The sequence below is a fragment of the Rhinoraja longicauda genome, chromosome 17 (genome assembly GCF_053455715.1).
Source record: "Rhinoraja longicauda isolate Sanriku21f chromosome 17, sRhiLon1.1, whole genome shotgun sequence".
NCBI lineage: Eukaryota > Metazoa > Chordata > Chondrichthyes > Rajiformes > Arhynchobatidae > Rhinoraja > Rhinoraja longicauda.
In genome coordinates, this window is record NC_135969.1 from 2,372,599 (window position 1) to 2,392,365 (window position 19,767).

At 48.3% G+C, this 19,767-nt stretch overlaps 1 protein-coding gene across 2 annotated transcripts in view; it reads right to left on the reverse strand.

Moving 5' to 3' along the window:
- Window positions 1–2,108: 2,108 nt before the first annotated feature.
- The window catches only part of fbln2 (fibulin 2), a 224,660-nt gene continuing 207,001 nt past the window's right edge, over window positions 2,109–19,767 (reverse strand). For both annotated transcript variants that reach the window (XM_078413936.1, XM_078413935.1), the window contains 2 exons: window positions 9,967–10,090; window positions 2,109–4,183 (listed from right to left, as the gene is read on the reverse strand). In XM_078413936.1, the coding sequence (XP_078270062.1) occupies window positions 3,826–4,183; window positions 9,967–10,090 (482 nt within the window). In that variant the 3' untranslated portion in view covers window positions 2,109–3,825. The remainder of the gene's footprint in view (window positions 4,184–9,966; window positions 10,091–19,767) is intronic.

Below are 19,767 nucleotides of genomic sequence, written 5' to 3' on the forward strand. Positions count from 1 at the left end.
CTGGTATAGCAGCTACATTGATGCCTGGTGGAAGAACTGCACATTCTCGATTCATGATACCCATCGAAGTGACCGATAATACAATGTGCAACATTGAGAAGAACTCCAACACGGTTCATTTGATCAGGTTTGTGAGACTGATTGTTTGGGATGAGTGCCCGATGATTAGGAGGGAGAGCTTTGAAGTGGTGGACAGAGCTCTTCGAGATCTATGCAAAAGGAACGATGAGCCTTTTGGCGGCATTCTTACCTTTTGGTGTGGCGATTTTCGCCAACTCCTTCCTGTTGTGAAAAGGGGAAATGATGCTGATGTTGAAAATTCCTGCATCAAGAAATCCTATTAACGTTCCAATTGTTATATTTTGTTATTCACATTTTAAACTTTAATAAATCCCTTTTCCACTTGCTGTGCCCGTCAGCCGCCCATGCGCAGTAATGCCTCCATGTTCCACGTCACCATGGAAACCCGAAGGGCGGGAATGGCGGCGCCGCCTGAGAGCCCCTAAGAATGGAGGGGGGGGATAAGGGGGGACGGAGTGGGTGACTGGGGGGTGGGAGGGGAAGGGGAGGAGTGGGTGTGGAAGAAGGGGGGGGGGGGGGTTGAGGGGATGGAGTGAGGGAGGGGAGGGTGCTAGACCAATGCAGAAAAAAACATTTTTAAGAAAATTCGCGATTTTCATTGAGATTTTTTAAAGCCATTTATTTTAAAGAAAAAAGTGTGATTTTTTTCCCCCCCACGTCACAATGGCAACCCAATGAGTTGTGGTCCCAATGGGTCCACTTGGTCCAGTATCACAATGGCAACCCAATGAGTTGTGGCCCCAATGGGTCCACTTGATCTAGCATCACAATGGCAACCCAATGAGTTGTGGCTCCAATGGGTCCACTTGGTCTAGCATCACAATGGCAACCCAATGAGTTGTGGCCCCAACGGGTCCACTTGATCCAGTAGACTGATAGATATGGAGTATGAACTCTTGAAACATATATGGGCTTGAAACATGTGAAAGGTGAGGATTGTGTAGGAAGGAACTGCAGATGCTGGTTTACACTGAAGATAGACACAAAATGCTGGAGTAACTCAGCGGGACAGGCAGCATCTCTGGAGAGAAGGAATGGGTGACGTTTCGGAACAAGACCCTCCTTCAGACTGATCTTTGCAGACAAAGGTGGGTACAGTGTGTAGGAAGGAACTGCAGATGCTGGTTTAAACCATCAGTTTGAAGAAGGGTCTCAGCCCGAAACGTCACCCATTCCTTCTCTACAGAGATGCTGCCTGACCCACTGAGTTACTCCAGCACTTTGTGTCTTTTAAAGGTGGGAACAGTGTGCCAGAAAGCCAAGGCTCGGTGTCATGCAAACTGATCATGCAACCACAGTTATCTGTTACACAGTCATCACTGTAGGTGGTCCACTGTAACGGCCTGCCTGCTCCCAGAGAACCTTCACTACAGCCGGTGGCTACAAGAAACCGTCAGGCCTTATTGCATATAACTGTCTGAAGCCTGGACCCAGAGTCCCACTCCACACCATTAACCTGGACAGAATCTGTCAAGGCAATCCCTCCTCACCAGCGTTGCACTCACTGACATGGTTTCACACCAGTGAACTTCAACACGCTCCTATCTAGGGTTGACAACTTTCTGGCTCTCAAATAATGGACAAAAGGTGACGTCACCGCCCCGCACCCCAGGTGACCTCACCCAGCCAACGGCCACGTGCTCCCGCTCCACCAATGGTGGCGGCCCGGGCCGGGAGGCAGGTTGCTACGCAACCTCCGTTAGGCGGTGCCCGGGACTCCGGGCCTACACTGTCCGGGCCTACAGCAGCCCCCGGGCCTACAGTGTCCAGACCTACAGTATCCGGGCCTACAGTGTCCGGGCCTAGAGTATCAGGGCCTACAGTATCCGGGCCTACAGTGTCCGAGCCTACAGTGCCCCCCTGGCCGAATACGGGACAAGGGCGGTCCCTTACGGGACAAACCTATTTTGCCCAATGTACGGGATATCCCGGCTAATACGGGACAGTTGGCAACTCTACTCCTATCCCATTGTATCCATATAAAATTGCACAAAATAATAACAAATACTTTTATATAAAGACTCACTTTATTTCCTATTTGAAGTCCATGCCCATGTTTAATAACTGGTCCTTACATGGTCAAGAGTGGCAACGTTTGAACCCTCTGAGGGCTATCATGGCAGAATAAACTTTCATCTGACAGCAAAGAGTCTCAAGTTCCAACATTACTCAATGAGAAAAAGTGTAAACGTTACTTAGCTTTTAGATTTGATGTACATTTTCAGTAAATATCTGCCGTGTCAAGGAAAGTACGATATAATGGCTGTGAAAAGTGGAACTCTAAACATGATTATTCCATTCCATTAAGATAGCATTATTAAAAGAAAAGAGAACAATTTTTTTTCCTGTTTATATTGTCTTTGAAGTTTTCTGGTATCACACAAAAAATGTTATTCTCACACTGATCATTTCATTCAATAACTCAACATGTGAGGGCAAACAAATCTATTTTAAAGTTAGCATTGTCTAGAATAGAATACTTTAAAAAAAAAAGAATTCACTACTAAAATCATATGGAAATATAACTAGTCAACAGACACGAGGCATTAAGAAAGTCCATGTTAAAACATCCCAATTGGATGGTCCACTTCAAGAGACAATGGGTTTCAAAATATATTTTTAATCTCATTCTCTGTTTCGTGGGCAAAGATTGATGATTATTACAAGCCGATAATTGCCCTCAAACTGAGTGGCTTGATTGGGCATTTCAGAGGCACTTATTAGACAACATCAAGTCCACGGATCTAGGGTTCTTCAGATCAGGGCAAGATTGCAGCTTTATTTCCATTAAGTGACATGAGTAAACCACAAGGGTTGGTTAATGAGAGGGGAGCTTCGTAGCTGCTTTTACTGATAGGAACTTTTGCTCCATATTGATTTAGCAGACAGAATTTAAATCTCCTAGTCATTATGATGGGAATTTAACTCATCCTTCATGTTAATTTGTCCAGAACTCAAGTGTGTTTCCACATAACGATGCAGCCCCTTGTCTACATGTATCACCTCCTTCCCATTACCATGAGCTTGCACTTCTATCCAACATAAATCTGGACCAAAACATTTGCCCCTTTTGCTTCCAAAAGGAAATTTGCTTCGTTTCCTCTCAGGTGGCTGCAAGAGTCATTTTAATTTAATGTATCGTAATAACTTCCCAAAACCAATGACGACCGACTTCAATGTGATTCATGTCACCGCAAAGCACGGTTGCAAAACACGCTGAGATTTTAAAAAAACCAAACCCTCTTTCACAGGGCAGTGCACACCAATCTGCTTAATCTTCTGACCTTGTTAAAAATCTGCATCCTTTTACATTTACATTGATTGAGATTTTGGATTGAATGTGCATGCAAGGCTGTGGAGCTGCTAAATAATTTGTCTCCTATGCCGACATTGGACATTTATGTTTCTAGGAATATGATTCAGGTAGGCTGGACTCCATATACATGAAGCCCGGTGAATTAAATGACCTTGCAAGCTTCAGTTCATACCCTGGTAGCAACTCATTGGGAGATACAGTGAATAAAGTTCCCAAGGTGACACTGGGAATAACTTTGGCCATGGTTAAAATGTTAATAGGTGATATTGATTCAGCCGCCGAGTTTTCATTTCTATTGACATAAAAGTCAATATACCCCCTCTCCTCTCCCCCGCACTTCATTTAAGTCAACTGGCCTTGGGAGCGATCTAGTGTCAAGCCTTTACACAAAAAAAGTTATATCAGATACGGCAGCTAAAGTGTTTGCTTTAGAAAGGATGAGCGGTGATAACTACAAAGATTTTAGCCAGGAAGGAAGTGAATGTTCCTTGACGCCAGAGTTTCATTTCAACGTCCAGCAGGAAGTCTTTGGATTCCATCAGCTGCCGCTGCACGTAGACGATTCCAGTGTAAGCGTTCAGCTTCCGCGTGCTGAAGTAGTTCTCCGTGTTCCCTTTGATAATGGTCAGCACGATGTTGTCTCCTATGTAGGCGGGTGACGGTGCAATGCGGAAAATGGTGCTTGGCACCTGGACGTTGGTCGGCAGGGTCAACTGGTAGTAGGTGATTCTGATAGGTATGTTCTGGCAGTCCATGAAATTGGGACACACAATGCGTTCACAGCGCCTGAGAGATAAAGAATGATTTATTCACCATTGGATAATAAGCAAAAAGAAAATAAGGTCATAAGTGATGGGAGCAGAATTAGGCCATTCGGCCCATCCAGTCTACTCCGCCATTCAATCTTGGCTGATCTATCTCTCCCTCCGAACCCCATTCTCCTGCCTTCTCCCCATAACCTCTGGCACCCGTACTAATCAAGAATCTATCTGTCTCTGCCTTAAAAATATCCATTGGCTTGGCCTCCACAGCCTTCTGTGGCAAAGAATTCCAGATTCACCACCTACGAAATTCCTCCTCACAGGTTCAAAGGTCTTTTAGACAATAGACAATAGACAATAGGTGCAGGAAGAGGCCATTCGGCCCTTCGAGCCATCACCGCCATTCAATGTGATCATGGCTGATCATTCTCAATCAGTACCCCGTTCCTGCCTTCTCCCCATACCCCCTGACTCCGCTATCATTTAGAGCTCTATCTAGCTCTCTCTTGAATGCATTCAGAGAATTGGCCTCCACTGCCTTCTGAGGCAGAGAATTCCACAGATTCACAACTCTCTGACTGAAAAAGTTTTTCCTCATCTCAGTTCTAAATGGCCTACCCCTTATTCTTAAACTGTGGCCCCTTGTTCTGGACTCCCCCAACATTGGGAACATGTTTCCTGCCTCTAAAGTGTCCAACCCCTTAATAATCTTATACGTTTCGATAAGATCCCCTCTCATCCTTCTAAATTCCAGTGTATACAAGCCTAGTCGCTCCAGTCTTTCAACATATGACAGCCCCGCCATTCCGGGAATTAACCTAGTAAACCTACGCTGCACGCCCTCAATAGCAAGAATATCCTTCCTCAAATTTGGAGACCAAAACTGCACACAGTACTCCAGGTGCGGTCTCACTAGGGCCCCGTACAACTGCAGAAGGACCTCTTTGCTCCTATACTCAACTCCTCTTGTTACGAAGGCCAACATTCCATTGGCTTTCTTCACTGCCTGCTGTACCTGCATGCTTCCTTTCAGTGACTGATGCACTAGGACACCCAGATCTCGTTGTATGTCCCCTTTTCCTAACTTGACACCATTCAGATAATAATCTGCCTTCCTATTCTTACCACCAAAGTGGATAACCTCACACTTATCCACATTAAACTGCATCTGCCATGCATCCGCCCACTCACACAACCTGTCCAAGTCACCCTGCAACCTCATGGCATCTTCCTCACAGTTCACACTACCACCCAGCTTTGTATCATCTGCAAATTTGCTAATGTTTTTATTGTTACATGTACAGTGAAACTCGAATTACCATACAGCCATACCAAAAAAATTGAGCAAGACACACAACTACAGAAAAGTTAACATAAACATCCACCACAGCGGATTCCACACTCCTCACTGTGATGGAAGGTAATAAAGTCTAATCTTCTTCTCATCTCCTTCCTAAAGGAATGTCCTTTAATTGTGAGGCTAAGACAGCTAGTCCCAGACTTTCCCACTGGAACAAATGTTCATCATTAAGGAACCAGCAGTGTACGTCAGCTGGCATTCCCATGCGGCCTCCCATCCGAGTACTAATTATTGATCTCCGGTCCTGGTTTTCCCCAGGCGTACACTGGCACTATCCCCAAACTCTATCCCCTTTCATTTATTTATCCTCGTTTCCCTTTGCCCTGAAGAGAAATAAGTCTGAAGAAGGGTCTTGGCCTGAAACGTCACCTATTCCTTCTCTCCAGAGATGCTGCCTGTCCCGATGAGTTACTCCAGCTTTTTGTGTCTATCTTCGGTTTAAACCAGCATATCATATCATATCATATCATATACATACAGCCGGAAACAGGCCTTTTCGGCCCTCCAAGTCCGTGCCGCCCAGCGATCCCCGTACATTAACACTATCCTACACCCACTAGGGACAATTTTTACATTTACCCAGCCAATTAACCTACATACCTGTACGTCTTTGGAGTGTGGGAGGAAACCGAAGATCTCGGAGAAAACCCACGCAGGTCACGGGGAGAACGTACAAACTCCTTACAGTGCAGCGCCCGTAGTCAGGATCGAACCTGAGTCTCCGGCGCTGCATTCGCTGTAAAGCAGCAACTCTACCGCTGCGCTACCGTGCCGCCCCTATATTGACAGCATTAGTATATCTTGGCTGTGGATAGGGTTGCCAACTATCTCACTCCCAAATAAGGGATAAAAGGTGACGTCACCGCCCCGCGCCCCACGTGACCTCACCCAGCCAGCAGCCACGTGCTCCCGCTGCACAAATGGCGGCCGCCCGGGCCGGGAGGCGGGTTGCTATGCAACCTCCGCTAGGCAGCGACCGGGCCTCCGGACCTAGACTGTCTGGATCTACACTGTCCGTAACTACAGTGTCCGGACCTACAGTGTCCAGGCCTACAGTGTCCGGGCCTACAGTGTCCGGACCTACAATGTCCGGGCCTACAGTGTCCGGACCTACAGTGTCCGGACCTAGACTGTCTGGATCTACACTGTCCGTATCTGGGCATTCAAAAGAGAGTTAGAGTTAGATAGAGCTCTTAGGCTAGCGGAATCAAGGGATATGGGGAGAAGGCAGGAACGGGGTACTGATTGTGGATGATCAGCCATGATCACATTGAATGCTAGTGCTGGCACGAAGGGCCGAATGGCCTACTCCTGCACCTATTGTCTAAGTATCTATGAATCTTCAATGAGGCCAGCATTTATTATTCATTTCTAACTGTCCTTCCAAAGGTGATGTACTGCCTAATAAACCGCTGCAGACTATGCTATAAAACATTTCACACAGTGCTGCGGGCTGGGAATTTGAGCCAGTGAAGATAAAGGGTCAACAGTATCATCATATCATATCATATATATACAGCCGGAAACAGGCCTTTTCGGCCCACCAAGTCCGTGCCGCCCAGCGATCCCCGTACATTAACACTATCCTACACCCACTAGGGACAATATTTACATTTACCCAGCCAATTAACCTACATACCTGTACGTCTTTGGAGTGTGGGAGGAAACCGAAGATCTCGGAGAAAACCCACGCAGGTCACGGGGAGAACGTACAAACTCCTTACAGTGCAGCACCCGTAGTCAGGATCGAACCTGAGTCTCCGGCGCTGCATTCGCTGTAAAGCAGCAACTCTACCGCTGCGCTACCGTGCCGCCCATCTGTGCAGTTGCTTCCTACACAGGCCATATATTTACACAGCTGAGAATACCTTGCAAGTTCAGAAGCCAATGTCATTGCAATATGAAACCTGCCGTATGAAATAAGTTCCAGCTAACCAGAAATACACCAAAGAGTAAAAATGAACTTAAACTGATTTTAATTGCCTCAGGCAATGCGATCCAGGACATAACAACTCGCTGGATAGAAACATTTCTTCCTATCTCTGAACTGACATTTTAGACAAATATTGTCATTGCTTACGGACTTTCCTACAAATGGAAAGAGTCTCCTTCTATCTTCCCTGTCACTACCTTTCATGACTTTGAATACAGGTTCTCCCTGGTTATGGCAGGATTCCTCCCCTGTGAACTGGTCATTACCCAAACAGTCTGCCAGTCTGAAACGTGGCTGCCCCAGGCTATATATTTTAAATGATTGGCATTCAGGAGGCTTTTGATAAGCACATGGATATGCAGGGAATGGATCACATGCAGGCAGAGGAGATCTTATCGAAACGTATAGGAGATCTTATCGAAACGTATAAGATTATTAAGGGGTTGGACACGTTAGAGGCAGGAAACATGTTCCCAATGTTGGGGGAGTCCAGAACAAAGGGCCACAGTTTAAGAATAAGGGGTAGGCCATTTAGAACGGAGACGAGGAAAAACTTTTCCAGTCAGAGAGTTGTGAATCTGTGGAATTCTCTGCCTCAGAAGGCAGTGGAGGCCAATTCTCTGAATGCATTCAAGAGAGAGCTAGATAGAGCTCTTAAGGATAGCGGAGTCAGGGGGTATGGGGAGAAGGCAGGAGCGGGGTACTGATTGAGAATGATCAGCCATGATCACATTGAATGGCGGTGCTGGCTCGAAGGGCCGAATGGCCTCCTCCTGCACCTATTGTCTATTGCCTATTGACTAGTTTAACTTGACATCATGTTCAGCACGGACATTGTGGGCCGAAGGGCCTGTTCCTGTGCAGTATTGTTCTCTGTTCTCGAAACTATGTTCTGGGGCGGCACGGTGTCGTAGCGGTGGAACTACTACCTCACAGCGCCAGAGACCCAGGATCGAACCTGACTACAGGTGCTGTCTGTACGGAGTTTGTACGTTCTCCCTGTGACCTGCGCGATCTTCGGTTTCCTCCCACACTCCAATGATGTACAGGTTTGTAGATTAATTGGCTTGGTATAAATGTAAAACATTGTCCCTAGTGTGTCCCTGTAGGACAGTGTTAATGTGCGGGGATCGCTGGTCGGTGTGGACCTGGTGAGTGGAAGGGCCTGTTTCCATGCTGTATCTGTAAACTAAACTAAACATGGATGAACATAGGATAACGTATAGTTAAAGCAGGTCATTAACTCAACCATTCAGATTTCTCCACAAGATGCGATGGTATTGTTGCAGGAAAGTTATTATTCATACCCCCTAATGTCTGTGCTGTGCATGAAATGAAGTGGTAGTTCATTTCATTCACGCTATTTGAGGACAGAATGTGCGCTGTGATCCCAACCTTTCACCTGAGCTGTAAACTTTTACCTACATGGCAAAAGATGCCTGCAGCTGCTAAATCAATCCTGCTGGATTGACTGAGCAAAATGCTGGAGTAACTCAGCGGGTCAGGCAGCATCTCTGGAGAGAAGGGATGGGTGACGTTTCGGGTCGAGATCCTTCTTCCGACTTGACCCGAAATGTCACCCTTTTCTTCTCTCCAGAGATGCTGCCTGAGATATTCCAGCAATTTGTGTCTATCATCATCATATCATCATATATATACAGCCGGAAACAGGCCTTTTCGGCCCTCCAAGTCCGTGCCGCCCAGCGATCCCCGTACATTAACACTATCCTACACCCACTAGGGACAATTTTTACATTTACCCAGCCAATTAACCTACATACCTGTACGTCTTTGGAGTGTGGGAGGAAACCGAAGATCTCGGAGAAAACCCACGCAGGTCACGGGGAGAACGTACAAACTCCTTACAGTGCAGCACCCGTAGTCAGGATCAAACCTGAGTCGACGGCGCTGCATTCGCTGTAAAGCAGCAACTCTACCGCTGCGCTACCGTGCCGCCCGTATATTCCAGTGTGATCCAGCAACTGTGGTTCCATCCTACACTGTTTAAAAAGGAATTGGTTAAAAAATAACGTGTTACTGATTGCAGATGATCAGCCATGATCACAATGAATGGCTCGAATGGCCAAATGGCCTCCTCCTGCACCTATTTTCTATGTTTCTATATCTCTATGTTTCTATGAAACCGAAGATCTTGGAGAAAACCCACGCAGGTCACGGGGAGAACGTACAAACTCTGTACAGACGGCTCCCGTAGTCGGGATCGAACCCGGGTCGATGGCGCTGCATTCGCTGTAAGGCAGCAACTCTACCGCTGCGCCACTGTATCTCAATACAAAACATGGGGAGATAACCATGATAGCTGTCTGCACTCTCAGTCTCACTTGCTGATCCTGCCATTACAAGAACATCATCCATCAACCAAGCAACCTTGTTCTGCTCTGTATATTTTCTGCAGTTCTTATCTTTCGATCTTGATTGCAAACACCATCTAAAACTGTTTTTTACCATCTGCACAAATACCTTGCTTGATAACTGGAAGCAACGTAGGACTTACATGTCAGATACTTTTCTGTAGTTTGGTGGGCACTCAACATGTGGACATTTGAAGCCTCCTTGTACGTTGAAGCAGGTTTCAGATGAGGTACAGTTGTGAGTCCCGAGAGAACATTCATCGACGTCTGTGGAAAATTAAGCAAAATACTTACAGTAAGTTCAATCACTTACCAAACAAAACGTGCAAACTAAAAACATTTTGTTGTCTGATGACAAGAATAATGCAAAGAAAAATATTTTTCTTACGATACGATACGATACCACCAGAGGGCGCCGCACGATGGCTGCCTCGCCAACCGTCTGTCTTTGTCTTTTTCATTCTTTGTGTTTTTAGTTTGTTGTAAAATGTATGTTTTAGCTTATCTTTAGTTTTTTGTATTATGTGGGGGAGGAGGGGGGGGGTGGGGAGGTTGGGGGAAACTTTTTAAATCTCTCTCCTCAACAGAGATGCGACTTTTTCCATGTCGTGTCTCCGTCTGCACTGCGGCCTAACATCGTGAAGTTGGCGGCCTCTTGTTTGGGCCTTCGAGAGCTGCAAAACCGCGGAGCCTGCGGACTTTAGCGTCTCAGAGCGGGCGATCCCTTTGCCAGGGGTCGGCCTTTGGCGCTCCAACCCGCGGGAGCTGCGGACTTTAACATCGTGGAGCTCGCGGTCCCCGGTTAGGGACCGACGTCGGGAACTCCAAGCCTCAGGAGCTTCGAACGCCCCGATGCGGGAGTTGAGACCGCCCCGACGTGGGAGCTCGATCGCCGGCTGTGGATGGTTCGACTCTCCTGACCGCGGGAGAGGAGGAGGACCTTCTATGCTGCATCTTATCATATCATCATATATATAAGCGCGGAAACAGGCCCTTCGGCCCACCAAGTCCGCGCCGCCCAGCGATCCCCGTACATTAACACTATCCTACACCCACTAGGGACAATTTTTACATTTACCCAGCCAATTAACCTACATACCTGTACGTCTTTGGAGTGTGGGAGGAAACCGAAGATCTCGGAGAAAACCCACGCAGGTCACGGGGAGAACGTACAAACTCCTTACAGTGCAGCGCCCGTAGTCAGGATCGAACCTGAGTCTCCGGCGCTGCATTCGCTGTAAAGCAGCAACTCTACCGCTGCGCCACCGTGCCGCCCAGTTGGAGTTCTTCAAATTGTCATTCCATAGGTGAACTATGTTAACACAGGAACTCTGTTGACAACTGCATTAATAAATGCAATGAATAATGAACATCATTACAATCTATATACTAAAACTCTCATGTTTGTTTGTTTGTTTGTTTGTTTGTTCCTGAACTACAACCAATACGGTGCACGATAGCGTGACAATTTTAGGCCCACCTTACTCACCGTCGTCCCTTTGGTGCAAATGGAAGAAGTTTCATTGAAATCGGTGTTATATTTTTAAAGTTATTCACATTTTAAAGTTTAAATCTATCTCCTCGGGAGGGGGGGGGGGGGGGAGCCAAGTCAAGTCAATTTTATTTGTATAGCACATTTAAAAACAACTCACATTGACCAAAGTGCTGTACATCAGTTCAGGTACTAAGAACGAACATACAATGGCACACAAACATAACAGCACATACATAAACAGTTCACAGCGCCCCCTCAGAGGGCCTCAAACGCTATGGAGTAGAAATCGGTTTTGAGCCTGGACTTAAAGGAGTCGATGGAGGGGGCAGTTCTGATGGGGAGAGGGATGCTGTTCCACAGTCTAGGAGCTGCAACCGCAAAAGCGCGGTCACCCCTGAGCTTAAGCCTAGACCGCGGGATAGTCAGTAGCCCCAAGGAAGGGAGGGATGGAGGGAGGGGGGTTGGAGGGAGGGGGAGGGAGGGAGGAGGATAAGGGGGGTTGATGGGGATGGAGTGGGGGGGAGGGGAAGGAGGAGAGGAGGAGGGGGGAGGAGAGGGTACTGCATCAATGCAGGAGAGATTTGGGTCCACTTGGTCTAATATATTACTACAACTCTGCAGCGCGGCGGCCGAGGATCCACAAGATGGCCGCTCCCCGCCAATAGCAGCCGGGCTGCAGGAGAGGCTTCGGCTCCACGCCCAGCCCGCAGGAGAAATGGGGCCGAGGTCAGTGCCTTCTCCCTGTCCACTCTCACCCACCCACGGCCCCAGGAGACGCTCTCCACCCGGCAACGGGTCCATGCCGTCGCCACCGCTCCCCGCCGCAGGTCGCAGCCGAGCTGCAGGAGACGCTTCGGCTCCACGAAGAAGAGGCCCGCAGGAGAAACGGGACCGAGGCCAGTACCTTTTCCCTGTCCCACCTTGCCCCCACACGGCCATGGGGGCACTCCCCGCCCGCCAATGGCTACACGGTTGGGCCGAGAGGGGGAGCGAGGGGGGGAAGGGGTGGAGATAGAGGGAGGGGGGGGAGTAGGGAGGGGGACGGGGGGGAGGGACGGGGGGAGAGGGGAGGAGGGGAGGGACGGGGGGAGGGAGGATGGGGGAGGGGTGAAGGGGAGGAGGGGTGAAGGGGAGGAGGGGAGGGAGGGAGGATGGAGAAGGGGTGAAGGAGATGGTGGAGGGGTGAAGGGGAGGGGAGGGGGGGAGAGTGGAGGAGGGGAGGGAGGGAGGGAGGATGGAGGAGGGGTGAAGGGGATGGTGGAGGGGTGAAGGGGAGGGGGAGGGGAGGGGAGGGGAGAGGGGAGGAGGGGGTGCTGCACCAATGCAGGTGAGGTTTGGACCCAACTTGATCTAGTTACACTAATTTTTGAGATGAAATTTCAAGCTTTGCTCAAAATTGCTCGTTAGCCTTTAATGGAATATTGAGGAGCAACTCAAAAGACACAAAGATAGACACAAAATGCTGGAGTAACTCAGCGGGTCAGGCAGCATCTCTGGAGAGAGATCAAGACCCTGGGAGTCAGGGGAAAGGGAAAGGTATAGATGGTGATGGAGAGAAATGTAGTCTGAAGAAGGATCTTGTCCCGAAACATCACCTATTCCTTCCCTCCAGAAATGCAGTCTGACCCGTTGAGTTACTCCAGATTTTTGTGTCTATCTTTTGTTTAAACCAGCATCTGCAGTTCCTTCTGACACAATTCAAATAACAGCATGTGTTTTAACACTGGGGTAAGCTGTGGGCATCTATGGTTAAGTCAAAAGTGAAGCACATTCACTGCAGAAAAAATTAGGTCCATCATTTTAAATCTAACAGATGATAACCCCAACTAATATATGATGGAGTGGAAAAATCATCGACATCATCACTAGCACCTGGCAAGCTCTTCAGGGGCCTCCTTAATGTGAAATAGTCTAGTTGAAGCTGAAACAGCATTGCTTCTGCTGGGCTCCATATGGGAGCAGGAAGGCAGACCCACTCATCCTCCCTCAGGACGCTGTTTTAGTTTAGTTTAGAGATGCAGCGCGGAAACAGGCCCTTCCGCCCACCGAGTCCGCGCCGAACAGCGATCCCCGCACGTTAACACTATCCTACGCACAGTCGGGACAATTTGCACTTAAACCAAGCCAGCTAACCTGCATACTTGCACGTCTTTGGAGTGTGGGAGGAAACCGAAGATCTCGGAGAAAACCCACGCAGGTCACGGGGAGAACGTGCGGACAGCGCCCGCGGTCGGGATGGAACCCGGGTCTCTGGCGCTGCAAGCACCGTAACGCAGCAACTCTACCGCTGCCTGTTTGAAGAGGCGAGAGGGGGAAGGGGGAAGAGCCTATTTCAACAATTGATGGGGAAGTCCCAGAGAAGGTGTGCACAGCCTTGCTCAGTTTGTAAAGTCCAGGGTGAATGGAATTCGTCAATGGCCACTGCTGCAGGCTGTTCCCACAACTCGCAAAATAGGCTCCACTGATGTCAACCTGTTCCAATTTCCTTATTTGCAGGAATACCCATCAACAGGCCTTCACATGCCTTCTGATATATCGTTTGCTAAACAGGGCGGCACGGTGGCGCAGCGGTAGAGTTGCTGCCTTACAGCGAATGCAGAGCTGGAGACCCCTGTTCGATCCTGACTACGGGTGCCGTCTGTACAGAGTTTGTACGTTCTCCCCGTGACCTGCGTGGGTTTTCTCCGAGATCTTCCGTTTCCTCCCACACTCCAAAGACGTGCAGGTTTGTAGGTAAATTGGCTTGGTAAAAGTAATAATTGTCACTAGTGGGTGTAGGATGGTGTTAATGTGCGGGGATCGCTGGGCGGCGTGGATCCGGTGGGCCGACAGGGCCTGTTTCCGCGCTGTATCTCTAAACTAAACGAAACACCCCTCTCTGTTCACTTCCATGGTACATTCATTCTCAGGCCAAACCCTTGACTCTGCCTTACTTCCATTTCAGCATGTTCCTCTTATACAGAAACCTTGCAGAGTAAGCAGCTTCCTTCAGTCTTCATCTCACACTGTTGCCCTAGCTTCCCCTTTAATGTCTCTCTGTCCTTCTGCAGTTGTACAGGGCCCTGGTGAAACCACATCTGGAGTATTGTGTGCAGTTTTGGTCTCCTAATTTGAGGAAGGAAGTCCTTGCTATTGAGGCAGCGCAGCGTAGGTTCACGAGGTTAATCCCTGGGATGGCGGGACTGTCATATGAGGAAAGATTGGAAAGACTGGGCTTGTATTCACTGGAGTTTAGAAGGATTAGAGGGGATCTGATAGAGATTTATAAAATTATAAAAGGACTGGACAAACTCAATGCAGGAAAAGTGTTCCAAATGTTGGGGGAGTCCAGAACCAGGGGCCACGGTCTTAGAATAAAGGGGAGGCCATTTCAAACTGAGGCGAGAAAAAACTTTTTCACCCAGAGAGTTGTGAATTTGTGGAATTCTCTGCCACAGAGGGCAGAGGAGGCCAATTCACTGGATGAATTTAAAAGAGTTAGATAGAGCTCTAGGGGCTAGCGGAATCAAGGGATTATGGGGAGAAGACAGGCACTGGTTACTGATTGTGGATGATCAGCCATGATCACAATGAATGGCGGTGCTGGCTCGAAGGGCCGAATGGCCTCCTCTTGCACCTACTTTCTATGGTTCTATGTTTGTATGTTTTTGCAACATATTGTACAGGAGACGCAATCTGGCGCCAGTTTAAGAAACGTTTCCCAATGTTTAAGAAACAGTTGGACAGGTACATGGATAGGACAGGTTTGGAGGGATATGGGCCAAACGCGGGCAGGTGGGACTAGTGTAGCTGGGACGTTGGCCGGCGTGGGCAGGTTGGGCAGAAGGGCCTGTTTCCCTGCTGTATCACTCCATGACTCGATGAGTTCACACTCTTGGAACTGAGCAGCAGCATGTGGCCGGGATGGATCTCAGTAAGATGTCCGCTTTCATTACGTTTGGAAGGATGCACAGCCACTCACCCTAGGAGACGGCTAGACAACCTCTTCTCTACGTGGAGATTCTCACCAGGGTTGCCAAGGTCCATTGAAAGTGGGAATGATAATTAGCAAGCACCAGCTCATTACAGAACACCATGAGCCTCCAGTCTTGAACACACATTGATCCACTCTCATTAATATCAACCCTCGGCCTCCGCGATTTCAAACAGTTACCTGCCTGGTGCTCGCACTCTCATCGCCGTGGCTGGCAACGTTTTGGTCCTGAAGGAGCGCTGAGAAGGCATGCAGCTGCCAAGGGTGAACGTAGCAGGTGTAAGCTGTCAAAATCTACACTCCAATTGAGTGTCTCTCTTCCGTTCTCCCTTCCATCAATTCCCATCTGTTCACTGTAACATTTCCACCCCAACCCAGACACTCCATATATCACTGAGCTGAGGTGGAAATTGCTTCCTTTCTCAGGCAGCCAGTGTTATTTTACTGACTGTGCCAGAACATTTGTTAAAGCACGAAACAAAAAATATTCGTTTGTTAATTCAATCTGTAGCGTGGTGTGCAGTCTGCTTGAGGACATTTTACATCTAGTACTGGCTGCAAGAGTAGGAAAAAGAATTGTAATATTCTCGATATTTGACGATTACTCAGTCGTGAATGGTTTTAATTGCTTCCATCCTTTTAGGGTACGGTCATTCACCGTTGCACCAATCTACCTTTGCGACTTGCAAGACACACATGGTGAATATCTTCTCTCTCGGAACAAGACTGTGGTTGAAGTAGAAAGGTAAACACAAAGCAAGGCACAGAGCAGAGAGATTGGCGCAGCGGTAGAGTTGCTGCCTTACAGCGCCAGAGACCCGGGTTCAATCCTGACTACGGGCGCTGTCTGTACGGAGTTTGTACGTTCTCCACATGACCTGCATGGGTTTTCTCCGAGATCTTCGGCTTCCCCCACACTCCAAAGATGTACAGGCTTGTAAGTTAATGGGCTTGGTATAAATGTAAATTGTCCCTAGTGTGTGTAGGATAAGAATCAGAATCAGAATCAGAATAACCTTTATTGTCATCCAAAAAAACAAGTCTTTTGGACGAAATTCCGTCACTCACAGTCCAACAATAAGAGCAATAAAAATAAGCAATAACACACACAATCACAAACCAACACAAAACAACAAAACAAGAAACATTAATCACAGTGAGTCTCCTCCAGTCCCCTCCTCACTGTGATGGAAGGCCAGAATGTCTTTTCTCTTCCCCTGCCGTCTTCTCCCGCGGTCAGGCCGTTGAAGTTGCCACGTTCCAGGCCGCGCCGCAGCAGGCCGACCCAAGCCCCGCGATTCAGGGCGAGGGAAGACGCTGCCGCTGCACGTCGGGGCGGTCGGGACTCCCGACATTGAAGCCCCCGCCGGACGGAGAAAAATCCCACGGCCTATTCCAGGCAGCACCGGACGGTGAAAGGTCCGCGGCGGGCCGACCCAAGCCCCGCGATTCGATGCGGGCGAAGACACTGCCGCTGCCGGAGCTCCCAATGTCGGCATCCACCCAGGGGCCTGCGAGCTTCTGATATCCACGCGGCCCGCGGCCGAAGCCTCCGAAGGCAAGTCACAGCCGCTCCCGCAGCGCCACCGCAGCCTCCGAAGGCAGCCAGCTCCGCAGATGGTAAGTCCGGTCCCGTGGGCTCTGCGAACCAGAGCCCTGGTGGTCCCAGCTGGAGGCCGCCAGCTCCAGGTGTTTGGCCGATGGTAGGCCGCAGCGGGAACGGAGACACCACCCAGAAACAAAGGTCCCGTCTCCGTACGGAAGGGACAATTTTACAGTCCCCCCCCCCCCCCACACATAGTACACTACCACAAAAAAACACTACATCACATCTAAACACTACAATTAAGACAAAAAACAACAAAAATCACAGACAAGCGGACTGCAGGCGAGCCGCAGCTGCTGGGCAGTGCCGCCATTTTGGATTGCTATGCGGGGATTGCTGGTTGGCACAGACTCGGTGGGCCGAAGGGCCTGTTTCCGCACTGTAACTCTAAACTAAACGAAAACTAAACTGCTTTTTCCTGAACCCTGCCCTAACAGATAGCAGACATGCAGAGGTTCCTTTACCTTTCAAAAATACTTAACATAATTATGTCAGAGGTGTGAGCCATAATGCAATGATCATCTTCTGCCCATTGCTGCGTAGATGTTCATTCCAAGCCAATGAGCCAGATTTACTGAGAGCGGGTCTGTTGTTAAATCAGCCATGATCATATTGAATGGCGGTGCAGGCTCGAAGGGCCGAATGGCCTACTCCTGCACCTATTTTCTATGTTTCTATGTTTCTATGTTTCTAAACAGTGAATCACTCTCCCCGGCTTTGCTCCAGTGCTGGCACACATTGTGAAAGGCCTGGATACAGTGGATGTGGAGAGGATGCTTCCACTAGTGGGAGAGTCTAGGACCAGAGGGCACGGCCTCAGAATTAAAGGACATTCCTTTAGGAAGGAGATGAGGGATAGGGCCGGTGTATGCCTGGGGGAACCAGGTTCCCTAGACTTTAATAATTAGTACTTGGATGGGAGGCCGTTTGGGAATACCATGGTTACGTACACTTAAATATATGGACTGCTGGTTCCTCAATGACGAACGTTTGTTCTAGTGGGAGAGAGTCTAGGACTAGAGGTCCAAGCCTCAAAATTAATGGATGTTCCTTTAGGAAAGAGATGAGGTGGAATTTCTTTAGTCAGAGGGTGGTGAATCTGTGGAATTCTTGGCCACGGAAAGCTGTGCAGGCCAAGTCAATGGGTGTTTTTAAGGCGGAGATAGATAGATTCTTGATTAGTACGGGTGTCAGGGGTTATGGGGAGAAGGCAGGAGAATGGGGTCAGAGGGGAGAGATAGATCGGCCATGGTTGAATGGCGGAGTAGACTTGATGGGCCGAATGGCCTAATTCTGCTCCCATCACTGATGAACCACTGTGGTTCATTGTCTGCAGATGCAACCTCGGTCACAGTAAGCTCAAGTCCACTGCACAGTCACTATTCACACAAACCATGGGCTGGTCCATTGGATTTCAGGGTGCCACTCCACAAGATCAATGAAATCCTGAAATCCAATCTCATGAAAAGGAATTTATCTTATTCAGTCACCTTGAAGTGGAGGCCTTAATACCCATCTATTTTTCACAGCTTTGTGAGTTGTCAGCTGTTTAGAGGTGATGTCAGCTTTGCCACAATTTATGATTGGCAAGAATTAGGAAGAATTTAGCCTTCACCGAGGCCAGATACGAAGGATAAGTTATTTGCAACATTAATTTGCTTTATTAGATGCAATTTAACGATGCAGTAGTTGTTGGATTAGATTATTCTGGATTCCTGAATTTTATTTCCCTGGATTATTCCTTGCATTCAAGTGTGGTAAGTTTGCAGAATAGGTTGTACAGCATAAAAAGAGGTCTGTAGGAAGCAACTGCAGATGCTGGTTTAAACCCAAGATAGACACAAAAAGCTGGAGTAACTCAGCGGGACAGGCAGTACGTCTGGAGAAAAGGAATGGGTGACGTTTCGGGTCGAGACCCTTCTTCAGACTGAGAGTCAGGGGAGAGGGAAACGAGAGATACAGACGGTGATGTAGAGAGATATAGAACAAATGAATGAAAGGCATGCAAAACAGTAACGATGATAAAGGAGACAGGCCAGTGTTAGCTGTGGGCTAGGTGAAAACGAGTTACAGACAACGAGATTCAACAAGCCAACTTTGAAGCTGGTACTGTGGATCAATCGCTATTGCTAACTTGATCCATACCTGGTTTTCCTATTGCCGACCTGATCCCTGATCCATGTCGGGTTTTCCACTAGGCCATCTAGAGGCAGGCAACTGGCTGGGGCCAATCTGGTCTACGATGTGTAATACTACAGAGGCTGATGCCATGGTCTCTGTGTCTAATCTTAATAAAGTATCTTTTGTGAAGTTTAACAGCTTATGGTTAATGCTGCTTCGTACATGGTGTCAGAAGTGGGATCCGAAGTTGGGTGGGGGAGGCATGGAGAGAGAGGAGGGGGTGCAAGGGTTACTTGAAGTTAGAGAAATCAATATTCATATTCATACCGCTGGGTTGTAAGCTGCCCAAGTGATAAAAGATGCCTTGTAGCTTGCCATTGACATCATGCCTACCTAGACTAATCCCACTCACCTGCATTAATTCCATATGTTTCTATGCCCTGCTCATTCAGGTACCTGCCAAGATGCCTGTGAAATGCTGATGCTCTACCTGCCTTCACCACCTCATCTGTAAGTGCATTGCAGTTACCAACTGCTCATTGTGTGAATAGGACGGAAGTAATTAAAACCATCCATAATTGAGCAATCTTCAAATATCTAAAATATTACCAATCCCTTTATCTTCTATGGAGCCAGTACTTGGTTTACCAATCCCCCCCCCTCTCCCAACCCACTCACCCACCCACCTCATCTAAAATCCCCTTTACACCTCTCTCACCTTAAACCTATGCCCTCGAGTTTTAGACACT